Source organism: Arvicanthis niloticus, chromosome 21, assembly GCF_011762505.2.
Source record: "Arvicanthis niloticus isolate mArvNil1 chromosome 21, mArvNil1.pat.X, whole genome shotgun sequence".
NCBI lineage: Eukaryota > Metazoa > Chordata > Mammalia > Rodentia > Muridae > Arvicanthis > Arvicanthis niloticus.
The window spans coordinates 17,903,328-17,920,707 of NC_047678.1; the positions used below are offsets into that span (position 1 = coordinate 17,903,328).

At 45.9% G+C, this 17,380-nt stretch overlaps 1 protein-coding gene across 1 annotated transcript in view; it reads right to left on the minus strand.

The window, feature by feature from the left end:
- Clstn2 (calsyntenin 2) overlaps positions 1–17,380 on the minus strand; it is a 583,317-nt gene that overhangs the window by 4,635 nt on the left and 561,302 nt on the right. Inside the window, exons 11-17 of the mRNA XM_076917814.1 lie at positions 15,057–15,205; positions 12,972–13,195; positions 9,534–9,704; positions 8,792–8,937; positions 8,559–8,682; positions 7,671–7,855; positions 5,810–5,967 (exon numbers count right to left, since the gene is read on the minus strand). Of these exons, the coding sequence (XP_076773929.1) occupies positions 5,810–5,967; positions 7,671–7,855; positions 8,559–8,682; positions 8,792–8,937; positions 9,534–9,704; positions 12,972–13,195; positions 15,057–15,205 (1,157 nt within the window). The remainder of the gene's footprint in view (positions 1–5,809; positions 5,968–7,670; positions 7,856–8,558; positions 8,683–8,791; positions 8,938–9,533; positions 9,705–12,971; positions 13,196–15,056; positions 15,206–17,380) is intronic.

Sequence of the window (17,380 nt, forward strand, 5' to 3'; positions counted from 1 at the left end):
TAACTGCAGTATGGGCTGGTTATTTTCTCTTGTTTGTTAGTATCGGCTCCTCCAAGTGCCAGCAGAGACAGCTCTCAAACCCTGGCCTTCCTGAGCCAAAACTTGCTGAAGCCTCACTTGTAGAGTTCGCCTTACTGGTTTCCAGGCTGCTGTTTCTGTCCTGTGGATCACCCAGCCAGAGAACTGGAGCTCTGAGACTTGGTGGCCAAACTTCTGCAGAGCCCCTCAGAGCTCAGTCCTTCATGTATGAACCTTGCATCGGGCTGGCCAGACCCTGGGCATTGGTGGTAAGCCCCATGAACCCACTGTCCATAACCTTCCTGGTCTGCCTGTCTGCAGCTCCTATTTGAGGACTACCTCTGTCTTAGCGTCACCAACTCTCAGCTATCAGCCAATTTCTCCATAAAGGGAAAGGCTTTCCTCTATACGTGACCTGAGCCATGGTTACTAAGGAGCATTTAGAAGCACGCTGCTCACTTCCCTGGAGCTCTCTCTGTTCATGGCGACCCTTCAGCACCCCCAGGATCATCCCTACCATGTGACTTAAACTAGGTGACAACAAAGCAACTATTCTACCCTTAAACTTCTCCCTTGCCCTGACAGTCCTAACCGCTTGTGGACATCCCGTGACACTGCAAGAGCAGGGGACTTTCATGGGCAAGGCGACCATGAAAGGTCATCCTCCCTCCCCTGTTCTTTGCTTAGAATCAAGCACACATGGGTGCTCGGTGGTGGGAACTTGCTGACTTTGTGGAACATAGGTGCAAACAGAGACTCCCATCTGCCGAGTGACTCAACACAATCACTCTCTGGCATGCTCATGGAGGGAACTCCTATCTCTCTTGGTTAGCACGGGACAAAGTCACCCTTAGTTCCTAATCTGTAGCTCCCATAAAGCCAACTCCCCCTTCCCAACCAGTGTCAGGAGGAAGCTAATGCAGACTAAATGTATAAAGTAAAACAAATAAAGACAGGCAAGTGAAGGTCCTGGAGTTGACTTCGGAAACTTACGCTGCTCTTTTCCTTTGCCTCCAGCTGGACAACCGAATGTGGTGACATGAAAATTAAACCGTGCCAAGGGCTTTGGCTTGTCAACCTCGATAAATGTCTGGCACAGACAGAGAAGCCTGCAACATCACAACCTGCCCGAGCACATTGTAGGAGGCTTCTGGGATCCCCCAGAGGTCACACGTTATGTGAACACTACCTACTTTTTTTTTTTTTTTTTTTTTAAAGAATTGGACTTACTCCCTCACTTTTATTTATTTATTTATTTTTTTGCAAAGCTTATCTGGTTAATTTAAATGGGGGAGATGATTAAGAAAAAGCACTCTTTTCTTTGCAGCTAATATTGAGTCATAGAGGCAAGGAGGCTGTTAATTTTGAAGCGTTGCTGGGTAGGGCTTTCTGCTGATTGTGTTGCTATTGATTCGACCAGCCACAAGTCTTTAGGATCATTTTTAGAGCAAAGACATGAACAGGGCTGAAATGAAAATCAGTCCCAGATAATGAACACTCCTGCTTAGAAATCATTATGGATTGAGCCCTGCTGGGAAGGTGCTAAGCCTGGGGAGTTAGCGCTTGAGGAGCGAGTCCCTGTGCTCAGTGATTAGCCAGTTCTCTGGGTCCAGGCATCCAACCCCTAGGAATATTTGTCTGATTTCTTCAATTCAAAAATAACAAGTGGGATTTTGGTTGCTCATTTACTTGTGTTTCTTTTGCGTTTTCTCCAGTCTCCTGTGAACTTCGAAGAGAACGTTAATGAAAGAGCCCAGAGTTTTCCAGCTGTTCAATTCAAGGCAATGACCACCAGGGAGCTCTTGGGTGTTTTCTTCTAGGGAATGGGTGAGGGGCTGGCTGCTTTCTATGTATTGAGGATGAGAGCCTCACATGGATCTGCCTGGTGGCTAGTTTTCTAGATGTCTAGCAAGCTAAGTTTTGAGTAGAAAATGAGAAATCAGAGAGTAAAAAGTTTATGTCATGCAAATCCAATGAATTCAAATAGCCTCCTTTTCCCCCCTTCAGTCTCATAGATCAGTTTTACTGGGAAGTTGATGGAGAGACCAATTGGAATGTTCCTTTGCTTGGGTATTGTCTGCATCTGTTTCCATGGCATGAGGCAGGGTATAGAAGAGTAACATTGAGAACAAATGGCCTGCAAAACCCTAAGGCTTTCCTCTCTGGATCTTTCCAGATAGTTCTATCTCTGATACATGGGAAGGAGGAGCTGTTTTTCTAGCAGTGGTTATCTCCATGGAGACTTGGTGGGTGTCCCTTGAGACATACTCTCTTGTTCATGCCAGAGAATTTAGTCTAAACTATGAGTGGTAGGGATAAGTGATTAATTCAATAAAGGTCTCACAGCAATCACATTTCTTTGTACCTATGTGACTCGGGGCCTCAGTCAGACTTACAGAATTTGCTTAAATCTATTTGAATTCACTCAGGATTCCTTGAGACACTTCTCCAATGGGTTTAATGGCTTTTCCCCACTGGGGCAGCCCACTGGCATCCTCCTGCTTCTGAGTTATCTGAGACTGGCAACCTGCCTATTTTCAAGCTCTGAATAGCAGACCCAGGTTGTCCATTTGGCAAGAAAAGCAATGGACTAGTCTATGGCCATACCAGTCAGCTTATTCTCTTGGGGGCTGAGTCTGCCTTTGCTTGGTTGCCCACCTCTTCCCAGAGGTCACATGGTGTCCAGGTCATCTGGGAACTTTGGTTTCAAAATACCATCCTCCTGACACTGGAAAATGCTAGTGTGATTAGCGGCTTGCATTCCTGGTCAGAGTAGCTGGTGGGAGGCCTGTGCCGTGACCCTACCACTCACCTGGATACCTGCTGAAGCTTGCTGTTTTATAACCACTCCCTCCTTGATCTTACCCAAGGTTAGGTGAGTGTTGGGAACAAGATAAAAGTCTGTCATCCCAGCAGCATCACTAAGATGACACGATTTTGGAGGTGGCATGCAGAGTGACCTTGTGTCATGACAGAGGAGGGGAAGGCTTTAGTTTGTGTCGCCATTATTTCTCTGTAAATGAGTCCAGTCACCAAATGCCTCCAGAATGGATACCTCTTGGCTGCTTTACCCCAAGGTTTCCCAGCTTTCATCTGCTTACCCCACACCACAAAACATAAAGGTAATCTAACACTCCAAACAGCTCCCCCAACCACAAATGAGTAATGCAGCCATAAGAGGCAACCCAGGGTGACATGGGAACAGCTGTCCACCAATCGGCACTAAAAAGTCAGAGCAGGAAAAAAATGCTCTCATAAACTCTAGACTTAAGCATTTGCAATCAAAATCAAATTCAAAAAGGATTGGTTTTAAACATGTGAACTGTTCCCTTTACTGACATAATTTTGGGAGAATTCAGTAGCTCCTAAATGCTTGACTGAAGAATGTCTTATTATTTAAATAATAGGATTGTAAAGTCTAACCCTTTCTGTAGATTTTCCCCCTTGTAAATGTGCAGAAATGGCCTGACAGAAAAGGGGGGATTTGATTTTGGGGTAGTTCACAGGAGATGAGTCTATTTCATTTCAATGAATATAAAATCTTGAGTTTCTTCCAAGAAACAAAAATTAGGGCACTGGTTGGATTGGTAAACGTGTCCCTGTTCTTCCAGTGGCGTCTGCCGCTTCATTCTCCTTTCCCCTGTGTAATTTCCATGCCTGTTTGTGTCCCTTCTATAACTTTTGAGTCCTCTGTGGCAGAAGGTCTGTCTCATTCTGCTTCATCCCATTCCTACTGCTGCTGATAGTTAGCTTAGCACATAGTAGGTGCTCAGAACTACATGCTAACATGAACATAAGTAGAAGCATGGACCAGGAGCAGAGGGTAGTCTGTACTGTGGAATGTCTCTGAGCAGGACACTGACTCTGAGCCTCAGCTTACCCATCACAGAACATGTCCCCACGAACCAATTTCTCAAATACTTCACAGGGTTATCCTAAGGCTCAAGAAAGGGAAGGTATGCACAAAACACTCCAAGAGATGGAAAAACAACCTAGGGTAGAAGGTTGCAAAGACCTGGTGTGGGTCCTCAATGCCTGGAAGGTGAGCAGAGCACTACTGGACATTGGCTGAATGTTCTGTTAAGATAACGCAAGGAAGATTCAACATTCAGTTGAATCTGAACGCTATGTGATGAGAGATCAGCTGTGGACCTGGGTCAAGCCAATTCAGGATGGGCATGAGGCAGAGTGGGATGATGACCTGTACAGAGTGAGAACAAAGAGGAGCTCAAGGTGTTTGGAACAAACACGTCCTCAAAGCCTTGTGAAACTCTTATAATGGCCTTAATTCTTGCCTGCTATTCTCTAGGCCACAAAAGATTGTCCACCAGTTACTATAGCAACAATTCTCACGAAGTGCCCATGTTAGAATGGAGATGGAAAAGTCTTTCTTATTAAAATACGAAGAAAGAACAAGAAATTAGGGTTTTGATATATTTGCCCTCTATTCAAAGCATACTTCTTTTTATGAGAAGAAGAAAGAAGCAGCTGTTATTATTACACATATACTTTGAATTCCTAGTAGTTAAATTTCCCAGCTAACATCTCAGTCTGGTAGAGCCTATATTTATTCAACTACATCAGAAATGATGTTATGTCCTAAAACGAAAACAGTAACGTAGGAGATAAGGGACCACAGGCTGGGTGATGACAGCCTTGTCAACCTTTAGGGATACCCTTAGATGGGAGAATCCAGCTATATCAAACCCAAAGCAGATCTTTATCAATCCTAAAGCCTTGTTGGGTCATCCCATCAATCCTTTCTTTGGCTCCTAGTGACATCCATGCCCAAGTTGTCACTTGAAGAGTGCCTGAATGAAGTGCTTCCTGGACCCTGTGGTTCTGCCATGATTGTAGCCCTGGGTAGGGCGGCTACATAGGCTTAGGCATTGCCTGGGCAGGTTGGAAAGCTAATCAGCAAGCCCTATGATGAGGACACACTCTACTTATGGTCAGAGATCATAAGTAACTAACTCTTGGTTTAAAACTTGCTATACAGCTTATTTAAATAGTCTCAGAAGAAGTAAAAAGAAAGGCTCTCTGAGCTTGGAAGTTTGTGTGTGGGGGGGGTGTGTGTGTGTATACATGTGTGTGTGCACACGCATGGGTGCACATGGGTGTCCAAGCGCATGTCCACACCCATGTGTGCATATACACGTACACTATGGGCCTTTCCATGGAAACTCAATTCTGCCTCAACAAAGGCTTTCTTCTCAATTCTTAAGCCCTAAGATCTTAGGTATATGAGTGAGATTCTACTGCCTTCTCTGTTTAAAGCAGCCTGGAGACCCAGCATAGAGAGGACCTGCTGGTGTAGGTGGAGAAAGGCTATTTAGTCAAGTACATACACAGTGAGTTATAACCCAAGGAGTTTGAAAACACTGAGTCTAGGGGTGGCAAGTGACACAAAGGGGGCGCTCCTCCCCTGCAGAAAAGAGCAAGGTGTTGAGAACTCTGCAGGTTGGGTGACAGGATTCTAGGTGAGCCCAGAGCAAAAAGAAGTGAGGGCTACAGGACAATGTACCCACCCTGCAGTCCCCACTGGTGGTGACAGTGGGCTGACATGGGACAGAACTGCCCCATGGTTGGGACATAGGCAGTGCCCAAAGCATAGAGGGCAGATTTGAGGAAGTTGATGGCCATCCCAGACCTGTCATAGAAACCAGAGGCAAGTGTGACAGGCTTGGGCATACATTGGGTTGGGTTTTACAAAAGGGGCACATGGGCTGGTCAGCAGACCTATGGGCACTAGTAGGGGAGGGTGGAATCATCCCACTCCAGTTGGGCTTGCCTGGTGCCACTCTGCCCATGTCTGACTCTGCCCATCCCTTCCTCTTCCTCCTCTTCGCTGTCATCAGAGCCACTGCTGCTGGAGCTCCCGGCTTCCTCTGCTTCCTCTTCTTCCTCTCCATCAGTCTCATCTTCCCCATGCCCTGGTCCTTCGTGTTTCTGAACACCAAGGAGAGAAAAGACGTATGTATCAAGGACTCAGCAGGGACCACGTGGGAGCTGAGAGCAGCGAACACTAAGGAGTCTTGGGATTCATTTCACTTAGAGCTAAACCCCTCACCCTGCCCAGAGATAGTATCTCTGTAAAAGAGGAAACTTGGAAAGTCAGATAAAGGCATAAAAGAGCAGCACATAGTCAAGGAAACACATTAGTGTCAATGACAGATGGGCATTTAGACCAGCAGCATCATTTACTGCATCTTTCAGATCCTTTAAATGGAAATTTCAGGTTCTTAACTATTTGTTTCCCAGGGGCAGAATCATGCTTAATCTTGGACACCTTTCCACGCGGGAACATTGTGTTGCAGGAGACAGCAGATCTTCTAAGCCAAGGTGCTGTCATTCTAAACCATTCTTTTGCAAAAGCCAATGTTTAGGCCCTCACTTTCCCTCCCTGCCCCCCTTTTGCCATGATTTGTGAGTTCAAACTGCACCCCACCCTTTCCAGTTCCATTCTCCTTTCTTCCAGCTTTGCAAGTGATTCCAGTGATATCCCTTTTCTGGATTTACGTTTTGAGTTGAAAAATCAGGTCATGAGAGATATGTTGTCTTGCGAGGCTACACATCTTTCTAGATGGACTTCTGTCTAACCCTGTTATCTCCAAACGGTGCTCTTTCTACAAGGCCCCCCTTACTGTAGCTTGCTGTGATGATCATTGTTTCTATGTATGGCCAGCCCCCCCCCCATGCTCTACCCACTGCAGCCTCAGCAAGAGGTCAGCCTTTTTGAGGCACACTACTGTCTGCTCCTCAGCTCACTCTTGCTTCTCACACTTTAAGCTCAGCTCTTTGGGGATGGGAGTGCTCACCACCAGCATCCTTAGATGAGCCATGCTGGGTGTGAAACCGGAGCAGCAGATGAGCAGCTGTTAAAAAGGGAACCAGACAGCAGTGATCATCTTTACTATCTGTCTATGATTTTTCCTGATGGTTCTCTGGTCTTCTATATTAAGCACCCGTGGGCAAAAGGAAGGATGGGCAGATATGTAGATTAGGGCCCTCGCATGGTTAGAGATGGTTTCTGGGGGCTATTGGACAACTGAAATCAAGTGAACCCCAGAGTTGTGCTATCTTGAGTTTGAATGCTGGTTGTATGTATTTGAACATGTTACAACTCCTCTCTCAGTTCCCACGTTGGTAGATGAGGATGATTTCCCAATTCACAGGGTGCTGGTGTATCCAGAACATCTGGCACAGGGTCTGGCTTACAGGGAGCTTATTAAATGGCAGGTGTTGTTGTCGTATTTTTGTTTTTAACTTATTCCGAGCCTTTAAGTGAGCTCCATAGGCCATCTAATTTGCACTGTTAGCTAATCAAGAGTTCAATATTGAATTCCTGAGTGTTAGTCAGCTCTGAAGTACAGTGGGAGTGAGGTACAGACACAGAATGACTGCTTGCTATAAGGAAATTCTAGTTCTGTTCGTGGGGGTAAGAGTGATTCACACATTTCAATTAGAGAACACAGTTCACGGTAAAGTATGGCTTGTTCCTGTCAAGAGGACTAAAGCACCGCAGAGATGGGAGAATCGCTGGAAATGGACTCATTAGATTAGGAGTCTGGATCCTGGATTGAGGGAGAGGAAGAGCCAAGTTGATTAGCCAGAGGAGCATCCCACTCAGAGCTCCCATCCCAGAGACTCACCTCCATAGGGTTGACCGTGATAGTCAGTGCAGAATCATCCCAATCCATTTCAGCCTCCTTGGCAGCCTCAGCCTCTTGGATAAAATGCTGGTGGGCAATTCGGACTCGGTACACACCCATGGCCACAACAAACACCAGCATGCACACGGAGATAATGATGACCACAGTGGCGATGCTCGGGACCACTGAAGGGAGAAAGGAACCCAAACAACTTGACAATCAAAGATACAGCTCATGCTTCTGAAATACAAAACATCTATGTTCACAATACAAACTTTCCTCCCAATTCCCAGCAGTTGGGTTCTGGGTCCTTAAGTCTGGGATAGACTTTCATCAAATGTGGATCAACAGTTCTACTCACTCTGCTATGTAATTGTGGAGAGTAAGGGAGATTATCTCTGTGAGCTTCTCAATAGGTGCATAGCAGGCATTCAGTAAGTGGAGATTCTCTTTTACCCATGGCTTTTCTCCTCAAATTAAATGGAAGTTCCCAATGAAACTCAGGCACTACAAAGTCTTGTAGGAACACAAGTGCCATCAGATATCTGGTGACACTATATGGCAAGTGTTCAAACAAAAGCATGGGCAGAGGACTTTTGAATATGGTGAATACATGAGGGGTTCATGGGAAGCTTCTGAGTTGGGCCTTAAATGACTAGCATAATTTTTCCCATCTCTTTGTACTAATCTCTGTCGTTATTGATTGTATGAAATTTCTTGCTTAGTTGACTGACTCCCTATTGGAATCAAGAGTGTCCAGAGAAAGGGTTTGTAGCTTCTCTGTGGTAGGATTCCCTTCCTCTGAGCACCTTCGGATCCTATAATATAACTATCTGTTCAGTGGCTACTATTGGGTTCAGTGTCTGAAATGCCATTGGGCTATCCTACCTGAGTTGCGCTGGATACTACTCCGGGTCTCAGGGTGATGGACAGACTGGAGGAAGGGCGGCTGCACGATAAGGTGGTTGACATGTTCCTTATCCGAGACTCTCACTTCATGGAGGACACTGACCTGGCAAGAGCAAGGAGGGGTGCAAGCAGGCATTTGTGATAGTTCTCTGAATGGATGACGAAATGGGCAGGTGGGTCAGGCTTCCCCGATGATGGCAGGACATACTCACCTCCAGGTTGAACTCATTGCTAGTGTAACGCCCGTTGAGTTCTGAACACTTGATCCGGAACCTCCGGGTCTCAAGGGAAGTGGGGTGCCAGTTTCGGTAACGGAGGTGGTGCAGCACTTGCTCGTAGCGGCTCATGGACCCCACACCTGTACCAAGAGACCACAACTACTGCCAGGAGGCAAAAGAGGAGGGGGAAGCCGGGCAGTGGTGGTGCACGCCTTTAATCCCAGCACTTGGGAGGCAGAGTCAGGTGGATTTCTGAGTTTGAGGCCAGCCTGGTCTACAGAGTGAGTTCCAGGACAGCCAGGGCTGCACAGAGAAACCCTGTCTCAAAAAACAAACAAACAAACAAACAAACAAACAAACACAAAAAAAGAGGAGGGGGAACTGAAGATACGGGGGACACACTTGTGCCATAGGGCTTCTGAATCCAAGGGTAAAAGTCAGAATGCTTATGTATAGAACAAGTGGAAGTGTAAGTTCCTAAAACTTAAACCAATCCAAAGAATTTTCATGTAGACTAGTCTATCTACAGATTCCCCAGGAGCAAGGATATGGGGGCAATTTACCCACAGGCTGGAGTCACTCTAGAAAGTAAAGTCTAGGAACATAAAATTTTCCACTTGACCCCTAGGACTACATAATGCACCCCACCCCCAGCTGCTGCCATACTCAGTATCCCCTGGACAAGGCTGTTCTGAGAGAACATCACTGAGCAGAGGGGCTTTGTGGGTGGTCTTACCATAGATGGAGTAGCCAGCAGTCGAGTTGGTGGCATCAAGGTGTCGTTGGTGGAGCTCACTGTGGTTGAGCTCCAAGCACTCTTGTCTTGGATCCAAGTCCCCTCCAAGCACCAAAATGTCACAGAAATCTAAGTTGTGTAGCATTTCTTCCAAGACTGCTGATTTGGGGGCTGTCATAAAAAAACGATGCAGGAAAAAATACCAGCATAAAAATCTCTAACTCATCACAACACCTCCTCTGCTATTGCTTGCAAATCCAGGTGGGTCGGGAGAAGGAGGTGTATAACCGACCGCCATGCCCACTGCCCATCAGGCCATCTTTAAGGTGGCATGAATTAGTGGGGGGAGAGTATGCAACTCAAACCCACTCTGCCACTGAGAAGCCACATACGACTCAGTTTCCTCATCTGCAGGAACATTATAGGCCAGAGCCATAACTTGTATTTGGGGAGAGCTAAGTGGTTCTTTATTAGCTTCTTAGAGCTTCTCCCATGTGGATAGTGTGTGCGTGTGCATGTGTGTGCGTGCGCGCGTGTGCGCATGTGTGCATGCTTGTGCATGTACATGTGCAGATATGTGTGTGAATGCATGTGTGTGTGCACATGAGAGTGTGCGTGTATGTGCGTGCATGCATGTGTGTGTGTGTATGTGTGTGTGTGTGAATGTGTGTGTGTGAATGTGTGTGGGTGTGTATGTCTGTCTGTCTGTCTGTCCAGGAGGCTCTGAGGTTCTTAATGGAAGGAGCTTCTTTAGAGTCTGGCAAAGAAACTGCCATGAGCAGTGGCCACTATGCTTTGCCCAAATAAAGATGGATTATTTACTAACCATTCGTCAATGGAGTCAACAAGATATAAGCAAAAGGTAATTCATAATTGGTGAATTCAAGTAACTTAATTAGTTCATATGTTTCCAGAGGAGCACTGTAGCAAGCCTGTCAGACTAGTGGTCTTTGCCCGATTTTATGACTCCAAATTTCTCAAGGGAATAATCAATGTATTGGGATGTCAGACAGTTTGGCAGTCTTAAATGAAAACCCCAGTTTAAGACAAAGGTGATTGTTACTTGTGGAATGTGTGCTGTGTGCTAGGCACAGTGGAAACATAATAGACGCTAGTATCATCACGGGGGAAATAGCTGATCAAAGAAGTGGACAGAGTTGCTCAAAGTCACAGAGAGTAACGGGAGGCATAGGATAGAGCATGTTGTTCTGACCCCATAGTTTGGAGAAGTGTAACCCCCAAGGCTGTGTCTTTAAATACTATTAGTATCTATAAAAATACAAATGTTTAAAAAGACATTCAAAGGACAAGATAATTATTTTAATTTGAAAATATTCAGTGGTGCCCGGAATAGTTCTGTTCTCATTAACTATATATTATTAGAGTTTTCACATGCCTAAATTTTTACTGTGACGGTTCTATGTGCCACTAACAGTATATAAAAATAGCCTACACTAATACTGAGGTCAACCGTTGGTAGTGAATGTGTAACTTCAAATCCCTTCCAGGTGTTTTCTAGCTTCCTGTCGGGTGAAGTTAGGTCATCTTCTTCATGATATGGCTGACAGAGTCACACGAGGCAGGAGCATGTCCTGTCTGCTATCACATGCCTTTTTTCCTATGGCATTATCTCCCACCCCTACTTTCCTGGATCCACCGTGTTGAAGAGACTGCTGCCTTAGGTACTCAGAGGGGAATCATCTAAGGCTGAGCCCTCTAGAAGAGACAGAGCTGCTGTTCTGGTTTATCAGATAGGTAGTTACCACTAAGAGCTAAAAACTACCGTGAGCTCCTGGGCCAGCAACTGGTCATCCAGAGATTAGGAGATGACCTCAGCCTGGGGGTCAGAGGTAGTGCTGAATGAAAACATACTTGCGAAACATCAATAATGGGGGTCAGAGAGGAGACAGATACAAAAGAGCTAAGTAGCACAGAAGCATGAAAGCATGCATGCACGGGGGTGTTGAGTGTGTTCGTGTGTGCCCCTGCATCAATATGGAAAAGTGTGAGTATGTGTGCATATGTGTCAGTGGGGGGAGAGGAGGCAGAAGATGACCCTGGAGCCTGTCACTAACTGTGGCTTGGTAGCAAGCTCAGTTAGCCTCCTCATTCAAGACTCTCGTAAAAATGACTATTTCAACAGTAAGGGCAGAAATTTAAAACTAGTACTAATAGCTCCCGGGCACTGGGCTATGTGCTCTGCGTGCATCTCTCATAAATAGAAAGTAAAACGTGGACCCAGTTAACTGCTTTCTCTCGAATTGCCTGTGTGCGGGTGTCAGCTGCAGCAAAACTCCCCTGCTCCTGGGATTCGACCAGTGGAATCAGCAGGCCTCCCCTTTTCGGTCCAATTTTAGCCACAAATGAGGACAACAGAGGAGAGAAGGTCACGTGACTTAATGCACCTTGGCATATAACTCGGAAGCCACCTTGGCTGGCCAGGTGTGAAATACCAACTATTTTTAGGTGCCCAGGAGGTCTGTCCCTTGAGAACCTAATCACTGGGGACCAGTGTGGTTTAAGGTGGCAGGTAATTGGGATGATTGTACAAGCAGCTCTTTGGGGACTCAGGTCTACTGGTACCAACATATCATTAGCAGTAGCTTTGGACTGGGGGTGTGGGGGGGAAGGGAGCTGAAATTGTGCTTTTGGAAGAGGCTTCGAAGCATGGCACTCAAACACGCATTGCCCTGTAATGCCAAGTCCCTCAGAGTCGCAGAAGAAAGGCATCCCTCCCTTCCTGTCTGCAGACTTCCCTCTCTGTTGGCTTCTTTACTGCCCACAGCATATGCTCTTGCTTTCTGTGTAACCGTGGGCTTCTCCCCAGCAGAGAATAGAAACTAATCCTTCCCTCAGCAAAAGTCCTAATAATGAAACTGGTGGGAATAACGACCTGGAAGTCTCCCGCCCAGAGCTTAGTCATATTGGCACGTGAGACCCAGCCTCCTGCTCTGTAAGTGGGAATGCAAAGCTGGATTCTATCCTTTGAACACCTCTAGCTTTTCTTCTAATGATCAGAAAAATACACACATATTTTTTGTAGTCACAAAAAAAAGGGAAAGGAAGCAGAAACAAATCATCTCCGTGATTCTCGGAGAACACTGCGGTTAGTATCCAGCACCTCTTCTTCTGGGTATCTCTTCCTTACACGGCCCTGATCATGCTACATGGATACCGCCAAGTGTGCACGTCACTTCGTTTCACTTACCATGTAGCATAGTGTCTTTCTTCCTGCTTCCTGCCACTAACATGGCTGTGCTACACTTTGAGCTATCTGTCCTTCCTCCTGCTGATCATCTGAATTCTTCTAGCTTTGTTTGGCTTTTCCTACTATGTATCATTTTGCCACTGGTGAGCAGTGTGGTTGGTTGTCCTGAAGTATCGTTTTACTTGTCTGTAAGGGGTTAATATCCACCTGCCCTATGGCCCCGTACTTACCTGTGCCTGTGGCTCTCATGTCCCCAGGGGCTTCAGACTTGGCAAAGGTGCTAACAATTTTGATGTCAGGGAAGAGAGTCACTCCTCTGGCACTTTCAAACTGGGCAGCAGGTCTCCAGAAACGCTCTGTTCCCTGGAGGGTGATCTGGGGCTCGATGGCCTGCAGGACCATGATGTAGGCATCCACATCTGGGATGCTGATGCACACGTCTTCCCCAAAGCACCTGGGAAGACATCTGCAGTCATGGTCTGGATCAGCTGATCGCTTAAGCCATCCACCCTAGAGTCAAGGGTAAGGGACTGCCCCCTCCAGCCCTTGCCAGTTGTCCCAACTGTTAGGAGTCTCTGAGGACGTCAGCAGACCGTCACATTTAAAGCCACATTACCATTCTAACCACTAACAATGCAGAGACTTAAAAGATTGGCTCCTGGGAGGGATGGGACTTTTCTATACTAGCAACAAGTAACTGTTAAAGCTTTCATTATCTTTTAGCAAAGTAATCAATGGCCGCATTAATTAGGAAGCAACGGCTTGCTTTTGTGCATTAGTATTTGGTAAGGGAATTGCAGTCTGGTTGGCTCTAGTCATCTTACTAAATGAGACCCCAGGGCTAAATTCTCCTGCTGTGGCATACGTATGTGTTCTGTCTCTGTGGGGACAGCATAGGAGTACACCTTTTCTGTGGGCGAGAGCAGAAGGCAGCTGTCACTCTATTACCTCACCCTAGTGCACTGCCACGTGAAAGTCTGGGAGTCAGAAATGATAGTACAAGAACCAAGGCTGGGAAGTAAGATAGATGAGGGTCCATGCCCTGTTAGGCTACTTCTTATCTATACAATAGGGAGAGCAGTACTCACCGTACGTTAGTAATAATTAGTTATAAAGACCCCCAAAAAACCCTGCTGTGCAGAGCCTGCATCATGGTTTGAGTCCAACCTTTCTCACTAGACTCACTGAAGCCTACATGTCATCGATACTCTGTTATCATGGACTCCAAAGACTTGGCCAAACATAGTGAGCCCTGCCTAGACCAACTGTGTGCTCTAGGGATTGGTGCTAGAGCTCCAAAGAGACAGCCATCATCATGAATGCTGTGCGAAGGTCCCCATGGAAGAAGAGAGGGCCCTTTGTGTAAGTCTCCTGTAGAGATAGATTTTTCTTCTCTTCATGCTCAAGGTGAGATGCTGAGATCTGTCTGCCATTGCAGGTTCCCAGGCCAGCTTCCTGTCTCCCTTGCCATCACCTTCTTGTGGTCTTTGCCATGTCTCCCCAGTGGGTTCCTCTCTTCTTATATTCTCCTTGCAGACCTGGATGGCAGGTCTCAGAGATGGGCACTGGGCAGTGTCTCCCCTCTTCTTTGCTGTACTTTGGAGCTGACTGAGAGGTGTCTACATCTAACCTTGGGCCTCTGGAGTGGGAATGCTCTTTGTAAACACTCCACTGAGTATTGCTACCCAAGGGGGAATCTCTGCCAGACCCAGAAATGTAGCAGTCAGCAGACTCATCCTCCCCACCCTTGTTTTTTTCTCCTGAGTTCTTCTATCCTGGGTGGTCACTGATTCCATTTCTACCTCCCGGGAGTCTCTCTGGGGTTCCCCGCCTAGCAGTCATCTCAGGTAGCTGCCATGTCTGGGAAGTGATTCCTGAAGACTAAAAGTGAGCTCTCCAAAACTTTCAGTAATCTCACTTCATAGCTGAACTCTGCTCCCCGGGGACAAGAACCATGCCTTGTCTTCGCCTGGCATTCTTGTAATATTTTGGATTTCTACAAGTAAAGTTGGTTAATTTGACTGAATTTAATAAATATTTGTCAAGTGTCTACCATGCATCTAGCTGCTGGAGAATTTATAAAAAACAGGACTGTCTAGGCACCAGATTAGATAAAACACAGAAAGCTGGGTTTGAATTGGTGACATAAGATAACATTCCTCTTAAGAAAGCAAAAGCATAGGTCCCTGAGCATCCTCTGGTGGACAGCAGAGTTGAGGAATGTTGAGTAAGAGAAGCCCTACATGCAAAGCAACAATTTAAAGGGACCACTGTTGCCTCCTCAGCTGGGCCTAGGCTGAGTGGCTTTCACTCACTGGACTTTGGAAGAGAGTCTGAGGCGCCGGACTCCTGCTGTTGGGAACTGCCGGGAGTTGATGTAGGAGACTTTCTGGAGGGCTTGGTTGATGTTCCCAATGTCATCGCCTTCCATCACGAGGATGGACTGTGAAGGGTTGAAGTGATACTGGAAGACAGAAGTGGGCATCGTGAGGAATATAGTCAATGGTGGGCATGCCCCGCTGAAAACTGTCAAACTCCACAAAGCGGCCACTAATGCTACCAAAATTGTTCCCAGAACTTCTGAAGAACTTCAGGGACTTCCCCAGGAGCTCTACCCCAGGGATAGACATTCCTGGAGATATCAGTCTGAACCGCAGGATGGAAATCTGAAAACCCAGGCACACTGTTCCTAGTAAGAAGTATTTTTGTTTTGATCTACAGACAGGGTCTCACTATGTAGCCCTGACTGACTTAGAATTTACTATGTAGACCAGGCTAGCCTCAAATTCAGAGATTATTAGCCTGCCTATGCCTCTTGAGTTCTGAGATGAAAGGGGTGAGCCACCATGCCCTGTAATAGAGTTTTTGTGCTAATTTCAATTTTTTATTATTATCTCCATAATCGATATATATAGATATATCTTGTATATATAGGCATGTGGGTGTATCTAAAGGACAAATCTTGGCAAGGGAAATTTCTAGGTCAAATAGTAATATATGCTTTTTGCCCACGCTTACAAATTTCTGATTGCTGGACTTGTGAAAGTGTGTACACCTGCACGTGTACACATGCACATGCACACATGTATGTGGGTGCCCACCCATTCACACACACACATGCACACGCACACGCACCTTCTAGCAGAGGGCAAGTACCTCTTCTCTAACTACAGCTATCTGTATGCTGTCAATCTTTGGGAACTTGGCCAGACTGAGAGGTAACAAAGGTCAACTTACTCTAGTTTTAATTCATATTTCCCTTACTGTACAGGATGTTGAATATATGTTTTAATGGGTTTCAGAAAAAACTATCCATTTACTTTTTCCTGACCTGACTCAATGTCTTCATAGTGGTACCCTTGTTCTGTGTTTGGAGATGGATGTATCATTCATTGTTGGTGACATTGAACCATGTGAGTCAGTCGCATGGTGGACCTAGTCAACCGACAGGTCTTAGCTACTATATAAGTATTCTATTGTTGTCTATTTCTTGACGCACTCAGTTTTCCTCATGTAGGTCCCACTAGGATTGTGTGCTTTTCTCTGGTGGCACTTCCCAAATAGTAGCATGATTTCCTGGCACATTGATGAGGGCTTTTCTCACTGAACATGGGGACCCCCCACTAATCCCTTGCTCTCAGAAACTAGCTAGCCCTAGTGATCTGAGAAAGTCCATTTAGATAAATAAATGAATGGACCCCAAGCCTCCATTTCACTCAGCACCATCTCCCTCAGTCCACCCAGGACCTCCTTCTTATTTTTCAGCAGAACGCATCATCACAGTACCAAACCCTGCTTCACTCCCCTTCCTGGGCACTACAGAAGTGATACTTCCTGCCTCCCATGTGCCATGTGTTCCAAGGCTACATGACCATACCCAACCAATGAGACATGACCAGGAGTGCAGTATAATGAGCTGGGCCAAGGCAGGGAAATGTCCTATGGGGTTCGCTAGTCTTTTTCCTTCATTTCAGTGACCTTCAGCCTCTACCCAGGAATTCTATCTCACCTCCCATACTGAGTTCAAGAGGAAAACCCTTCTATGTGTCAATCTACTGAGTCTGAGGAGTTACTACCACAATAGGTCAATGTGTCTGGAGGATGAAGTCAACCCTTCCCAGCCATGTTTCTTCTCTGAGGCTATGGAGCATGTCTGAGGGACCACAACATTTGGGATTGTCATTTTGGATCCAGTGCACATTACAGAGTACAGATTTGGACAGTTAGTTTCTCTTTCTGAACTTCATTTCCTTATTTAAATCTGAAAAGAAAAATGAGTATCTGTCTGAAGTTTAAACGAGATAACAAACAGGATGAATATACTACAAATGAAACATCTGGGGCCAGAAGCATTTGAGATTTTATATTTTTTCTTTAAGAATTAAAATATCTGCACATATATGTAATAAGATGTTGTGGGGCTAGAACCTAATTCTACAAATGAAGTGCATACCTCATATACACAGTCTGAAAGTCTGAATATTGTATATAATATGTTTTAGTGTGCCTGTGGTTTGACTGGGGCCAACTTTCCATTGGTACTAGCTTATCAGTGCCTATGAAGTTTTGTATTTCAGAACTTTAGATTAAGGATGCCTGCAATGTGAGAACTTGGGTAATAATCCCCAGAGCTGCAGTT